Source organism: Phoca vitulina, unplaced genomic scaffold (genome assembly GCF_004348235.1).
Source record: "Phoca vitulina isolate PV1807 unplaced genomic scaffold, GSC_HSeal_1.0 scaffold33, whole genome shotgun sequence".
Taxonomy (NCBI): Eukaryota; Metazoa; Chordata; class Mammalia; order Carnivora; family Phocidae; genus Phoca; species Phoca vitulina.
In genome coordinates, this window is record NW_022589736.1 from 3,080,020 (window position 1) to 3,087,448 (window position 7,429).

At 55.3% G+C, this 7,429-nt stretch overlaps 1 protein-coding gene across 1 annotated transcript in view; it reads right to left on the reverse strand.

Moving 5' to 3' along the window:
• The window catches only part of DIP2C (disco interacting protein 2 homolog C), a 203,268-nt gene that overhangs the window by 91,562 nt on the left and 104,277 nt on the right, over window positions 1–7,429 (reverse strand). Inside the window, exons 16-18 of the mRNA XM_032425522.1 lie at window positions 5,967–6,060; window positions 5,747–5,866; window positions 4,400–4,514 (exon numbers count right to left, since the gene is read on the reverse strand). Coding sequence (XP_032281413.1) covers window positions 4,400–4,514; window positions 5,747–5,866; window positions 5,967–6,060 — 329 coding nt within the window. The remainder of the gene's footprint in view (window positions 1–4,399; window positions 4,515–5,746; window positions 5,867–5,966; window positions 6,061–7,429) is intronic.

Genomic DNA, 7,429 nt, shown 5'->3' on the forward strand with positions numbered 1-7,429 from the left:
GGGTGTGTGCACACGTGTTAGCAGACACACGTGTTCACATCAGGGACTGGGGGTGTGTGCACATGTGTTAGCAGACACACGTGTTCACATCAGGGACCGGGGGTGTGCACACGTGTTAGCAGACATGCGTGTTCACATCAGGGACTGGGGGGTGTGCGCACGTGTTAGCAGACACATGTGTTCACATTGGGGACCGGGGTGTTTGTGCACACGTGTTAGCACACACACCAGTTCATATTTTCTTCCTCTGTGGGTGGAGAAATCAAGGGTCTCAGAGGATAACTGGTCCATGGGGACACAGCAGAGAGTCAGTCACTGTAAAGACCTGCCTCTTTCTGCTGCATAAGGTGGCCTTGAAATCACGACGACACTTTTTAAAAGAAATCTCCTGAATCTATACCACTCTGGGCAGACAACGCAAGGGGTGTGACGCCCCAGCACGCATCTGGTGGACACCCACCAGCTGCCCGGTCTTGCAGCGCAGGCTGAACCGTGTCCATGGGACCCACAGATTCTCTCCCAGAGATGAGGACGCAGTCTGTGATGCCAAGTCTCACCGGAGCACCACCATGCAGCTTCTCAGCACAAGGGGCCTGCCGGCAGCTTCGGCCCACACAGCACGATTGCTCGCCCGCATGCATAGGACTGAGCAGGGCACTGTTCCCCAGATCCGCTCCGGGCGGGAGCGCGCAATCAGAGGCCGCATTTCCCCAGGACCCAGGACGTCTCCAGGACATGAAGTCACTCAGCCAAGACACACGAGGCATTGTCCAAAAGCACTGGTTTTAAGAACTGCAGCATGACTTTTAACACTACCTGCAGCCTGCTTCTTCTGCTTCTTCACTTCAGGTGTCTCTGTGGGGATTTTAGTCTAGATTTCTAGAATATCCTTCTACTTCAGTTTTGGTTACAGGCACAGATGTGAAACCAAGAAGGACAGTGCGAATGGTGCAGAGACACGTGCTTGTGAGCGCTTCGAAGGGATGAAACCATAATGTATAAAGACCCTCAATTTCTTGCAAGGATCTTTTCCAAAATTATCTTTTTTTGGCTACAACCAATACGTCAATAGGGAAACAAATATCTTAGCATTAAAACTAGACCTTTCCCCCTGTGGATCTTTTTTTTTTTTTAAAGATTTAATTTATTTATTTGAAGAGAGAGACACAGCGAGAGAGGGAACACAAGCAGGGGGAGTGGCAGAGGGAGAAGCAGGCTTCCCGCCGAGCAGGGAGCCCGATGCGGGGCTCGATCCCAGGACCCTGGGATCACGACCTGAGCCGAAGGCAGACGCTTAACGACTGAGCCACCCAGGCGCCCCCCCCATGGATCTTATGGCCCCTTGCTTTATGTAGGAGCAAAGCGGAAGGGGTCACGCTTCACTGTCACCAGGAGTGACCGTGAGGCCCAGGGCCAGCGGACCGTCGTCGAGAGTCCTCAGGACGCACTGGGCCATCCCCATGGGGCCATCCCCCAGCATAGGGCTCATGTCTTTATTCTGAAATAGGCAGCCCGGAAGGTTCACGGCAAAATGAACAGACACATTTAAACCCTCACGGCTTCGGCAAGGATAGGACGGCGCAGACGATGTCAGGCTCAGCTGTTCCTCTGGAGCAACTCTGCCGCACCCGCCAGAGGCCAACATTCGACCCACCACTGACCCGCGTGAGGCAGGAACGGGGCTCTGCCCGTGGTAAGTGGGTCCCAGCAACGTGAGTCTCTCACTTCCCCTTCCAGACACGCAGCCATGAGCAGTTAACGCGCATTCCTGTGATTCTTGAGCACTGAAGGAGTGGTGGGTCTGCGGAGAGACCTGGAAGGTGGCTGACGAGCCTAGGATTCTCTGGGAGAAGACGGTGTCTTCATTTAGAAAAAAGCTCAGGGTGAGCCACCAGGTAAAGACCACTTTATATCAAAGTCTGTAAACCAGAATATAAGCAAGGATTACAGACTACATGTTAGGGAAACTGAGAGTTTCTTCGTGTTACTGATGCACCTTTTGGTTGTATGGTATTTTTCACTGTAGGGGTGACGGACGCGAAATCACTCTGCCTGTCAATCAACGGTGTTTGAGGAAAGAGTGAGCCTCTCTCTGAGCTCACTGGAATCCACTGCCCTGTCCTGGCTTCTTGCTCTTCTACCGGCTAATTGGGAAATAGCAGACGAGATCTTGAGGATGTGAGAGTGGCCGCCAGGCCATGGTTGGCTGTGAGAGAAGCCAACTCGGTTCAAAGCAAGGCTGGCTGGTGGACTCGTGTCTCTGCAAGTACGGCTGCTCTTTCCCCTGCTCAGAGCAGGAGCCGGCCAGTCCGCTGCCTCACACGCAGGAGCAGCAACGTCCACCGGCTCCGGCAGTGAAGGTCGAGGGACTCTGAATCCACCCCTCCCAGCCCGATAATGGTGCAGACTCAGTCAAGGCAGGTCTGTGCAGGGGTTGTGTGGGGACGTGCGGGGACACGCAGGGAGTGTGAGGACCACGGAGACAGTAGGGAGCATAAGGATACATGGGGACATGTAGGGATATACAGGGATGTGTGCTAGCATGGGTACACGCGGGGACACGTGGGGATGTGCAGCAAGCATGCGGACACATGGGGACGCGTGGGGAGCATGAGGACGCAGGGGGACATGCGGGGAGCATGAGGACGTGCAGGAATGTGTGAGGAGCATGGGGACACATGGGGACAGGCAGGGATGCGTGGGAAGCATGGGGACGCGCGGGAATGCATGAGGACACATGGGGACGTGCGGGGAGCATGAGGATGCGCAGGGACGCGTGAGGAGCATGGGGACACATGGGGACACGCAGGGATGCATGGGAAGCATGGCGACGTGCGGGGATGTGTGCGGCCTCTGACCCCAGGGGAAGTGCACTGGAGGCCACTGAACATGAGCCCAGGAAATAGCGCTTAATTTGCCTGTTTCTTAATCTTCTTGAAGATTTTAACGATTTTTCGACATTTTTAGAGAAACAATTACAAGTCCTTCACTGACTCCTCCCTGTGCCAAGCAACTCTGGCATAGTCCATAATCCCAGCGCACAGAGAACAGATTTCTAGAAAGAGCACACTATCACACCATCGGATGCTAACAGCTGGAGTGTCCACGTGTCTCAGTCCCTCACCTTGTGACTTACCTGTGGCAACGGCGCTACGTCACACCGCGGCGCAACCCTAACGCTTTCAGGTGGGAGGCCGCGGAGGCCACAGAGAGAGGACCTGCCCGGGACCCCGTGGCTGGGTCATGGCTGGGCTGCACCCGGACGGCTGAATCCTGATCTTGGAAGAACGCGGTGCTGGCCCGTCCACCAGTGCGGCCTCCAGCACTCTGTCTGAGGTCAGACTTCCACTCGGGGGACTGTTTGGGAGGCGCCTCCTGCTAGGACAGCCATGACACCTTCTAACAAAGGTGGTTCATGGTGCTGTTTTTCCTCATCAGTTTAAATTGTTACGGACTTCTGATTTCTGGTTCAATCAAAATTAAACTTGCTCCTGATATGCTAAAGGTTTTTGATTTCCCAGCCCGTTAGACAGTCTGGCTAATTTTACACTAACTACCAGCTAAAACTGTGAGAAAGCATCTCATTTACAAACAGTCTCCCAGTGAGTACTTCTGGGAAGCCCAGCCTGTCAGTAAGAGGGCGGAAGTCCACGTGCTGTGCGCCCCTTACAGTGGAGCACGCTCGTGTGACGCAGAGCAAAACCTCATGAGCGGACGGACGCCCAGATACCGAAAAACAAGTCAGATCCCGAGCTGGAAGTACCCAGATGATGCCAACGCTCCCTTCCCACGTTGTGAGGATGGCGGACGGCGGGTGACGATCAGAGAGGCTTTCCCTGCACCTCTCAGCCTGGGTGGGACCAGCTTCACGCGGCCATAGCCACGGCACCTGTAACAGTGCGCGCGGCGCTGGGGCAGGTGGTGAGGCGGACTGACCCACGACCGAGGGCATGAGCGACGCAGGCCCCACACCCAGGTGCACACTGGAGCCCTGCGATGGGCCATCCATAGCTCAACAGCTCAGAAAACCAGGGTTTTTAAAAATTCAGGGTGTCGTGGCGCACTGGGCATGTCCACAGGCCCGGCTGCAAACACTGCACTCAAACCAGACAGCATTCACCCAACCTGCCCCAGAATAATGCCTGACCCAGACGGCAGCACGTGGACATGTGGGTGATGAGCACATGGGCGTCCACTTACTTGGGAGACAGGGTCACTGCCCAGAGGGAGAGAGGGTTTCTGACTAGCGAATGAGGACCACGCTGAAGGGCCCATTCCTGCGCATGCAAGGAAACGAAGCTGGTCCCGAACAGGCTGGGTCCTGCCCTCCCCGCCCCGTAGACATGAGCTGCGGCAGGCAGCCCCCTACCCAGGCCGGCCCTGCAGGGCCCGGCTGTACCTCCGTATGGCCACGGTGAGAGCCTCTGGGGAGCTGGCACACGGACAGATGACCTCCTGACGCAGGCCTTTACTCTGGAAGACGTTGAGAAATGCGTCACAGGATGAGATGGACCCTGCAGGAGGAAGGGGTGACAGTCACCCTGTGGAAGCGCGGGGTCGACCGCGGCCACCCCACCACTCCCACGCCTCTCAGGTGGGGCTGAGGCCGGCCGCACGGAAACACGCTCCATTCAGTACCGCTAACTGCTCACGTTACCATGAGAGGTGATCCTTTCAGGCCAACAGAACTCAAGGATTACAAGTGTAACCTCTGTATTTAAACGTTTCTGTGGCCGATGAGCTTGTGAGCCTTCCCCCAGGCCTGCTCCGCCATGTTCCATATGCATGTCTCCGAGATGAGTAGGTCTAAACTAAGCGAAGAAAACTCTCTCCTGTATCAGCGCACCTGGTGAGATCGGGGGAGTCACTACCAGGCGCCCACCCGTGAGACCACTTCCTAACACAGGTCAGCCTGGCTTCAGCAGACAGATGGCTCAAACCAGATGCCTTAAAGCAGCTTGCAATTCGTGGAGTTCTCTGGGAAATGCAAGAATCATGTATACAAGTAATACTAAATCCTCTGATTGCAAGCCCCTGTTTGTGTATCAGATTTTCTTTCAGAAAGTATGTGCTGCTTTAATTTACGAATGTACATGTGGCACCATTTACAGATGGACAGAAACACACGCTCTCCTTCACTCATTCTGCTTCTGGCTCACTCACTCTCATCAAAAACAAGCTAGCTGCGTTTTGTTTCAACCCAGAGCGGTATTTCTCAAGGTAGGTTAATGGCATTCTATGGGACTGCTAATTTGCTTTACCTGGGTGGTGTTTCCTATAGGATTTGATAACGAAATTCCATTAAAATGACATATTACTTCCCTGATCAATAAAATTACTATAGATCACAAAGTAATAAGTTACTATTTCCTGAGCACAAAATATCCCAAGACAGAGAAACCACTTCATTTAATCCTCATAAAATCTTATGATTTAGGTACCATTTTGCAGCTAAAGAAAGAGAAGGATTAAAACCAGAAAGTTAGGATTTTTCTCTATGGAATCAGGATGTGGAAACACCGGGCCTCGAGCCCAGGGTGGCGGGCCTGCGGGCTCCTGGCTCCCCGCCACCGACTGTGGTGCCTCGAGGCTTCGGTGAGTCACACTGGGAGGTCATTAACTTAAGGCAGCTTCCTAACCAAGGCAACGACTAGGAAAGGAAAAGCAAAGTGCAGAAGCGGGATGTGGAGAATGAGGCTCTCTGGCTGCCGGCTGCACCTCCAGGCGGAACAGGGGGGTCACTTACAGGGATTTGCACCGTCGGCCACGATCAGCATCCGGAGGGAAGAGAGGTTGATGTCTCTCTGATCTCTATGTGCAACTAGCGCCCAGTGCATGTCCCTGGATTTCACACAAGCCACTTTTGCTGTGGGAACAGTGGAGAGCAGGGCGTTAATAAGCACACCAACAGACCGTGAGATATTAAAAAAGAGGGAACCACACACCTGAGGGCCCTGGAGACGTACCTTTGTACTGGCAGACCTTCTGAATCCAGGAGAGGGGGTTCACCTTCATCAGCGAGTATGGGATGCTGATCACGTGCATCATGTTCATGACACTCTGCAAGCAACACATGGGGGTGACTGCCAAATGCTAGCAGGAGAGGAACCCGCACCCCGCCAGGCTGGACGTGGGGACACAACAGGCCTGGGCCCGTCACGAGCTTGCTCCCTGCTCCACACTGGGAACCAAGAGCACCATTTGCCATACAGAAGATGGCAGAGAGGAGCGTGTGCGTCTGGCAGGAGACAGGACTGGCTCTAGGAAGTGGCTGCAAGAGACTCAGAAACTGCAGGTCCAGAGGAAGGGTGACCCATGGTGACAACACCAACAAGGCCCGTCACAGCGGTCCCCACACAGTGACGTCAAGGAGAAACATGACTGGCAGCAGAGAAGGCGGCTGCCACAACCACCGGGCAGGGAGGTGGGTTACGTGCTCGCCGCACATCGGGCTGTGTGGTCCTCACGCAGGACCATCACCGCGTCTGACAGGTAGGAACGCTGTGGTCCAGGGGGACCAGGGGCAGGCGACGGGCCTGGAGGCACAGAGCTGCAGAAGGCAGGGCTGAGGCCAGCCGGCGTCCCCGCCCCTGCGCTCACCACGGGAGCATCCACATGGAGCTGTGTTTCCGCATCCTACCACCACCCGGCATCCAGGGGCAGAGGTGAACCACAGCAGGAAGGGCTAGTCTGGACCCCCAACCTTCAGTCTAGACGATGCTTGTGTGCCCTCCTCCTAACAAATTCTGCCTGAGAAACCACAAATCCTGCCTTCTGTATTTATGTCCCATCGCTCAGGCAAAAGCCGCTAGAATTCTCTACCTCTGCAAAGACAGTTCCAGCACAAGCTTAGAGAAGCAGGGAGTGGACATCATCCAGGACACGCACGGCCAGCCCGCGAGCAGTCACACTGTGCATGTGCTAAGGGCTGAGCACGTCTTAAATAACAAGGCTGTGTGTCCACAAACCCGCTGCAGCTTCGAACCGTCCTCCCTCATCAGACGGCACTAACAACGATGGGGCATGGGAGCCAAACTGTCACCATGCGGAGACCCGTAAGAAGGTCCCCCTGCAGCATAACGGAGCCGGCTTCCACAATATTCACAAACACAGACTCACAGAAAGGAAAAAGAGCAAGAACATCACAGCCAAATCACATGCAAGGGACAAGTGCCCCGAACCCAAGACGTGAGTAACATCACCGCAGTCTGAATGCCAGGAGCGGGGAGGAAAGATACTATTTCCCGCGAGCCCCTGGGGAGCAGTCCGCGTGCTCACTCCCGCGGGGGTGGGGGGGACGGGGCCTTGGGGGGGTCTGCGTGCTCATTCCCGTGGGGGGGGACAGGAGGGGTCCGTGTTCTCACTCCCGCGGGGGTGGGGGGACAGGGCCTTGGGGGGGGGTCCGCATGCTCATTCCCATGGAGGGGGA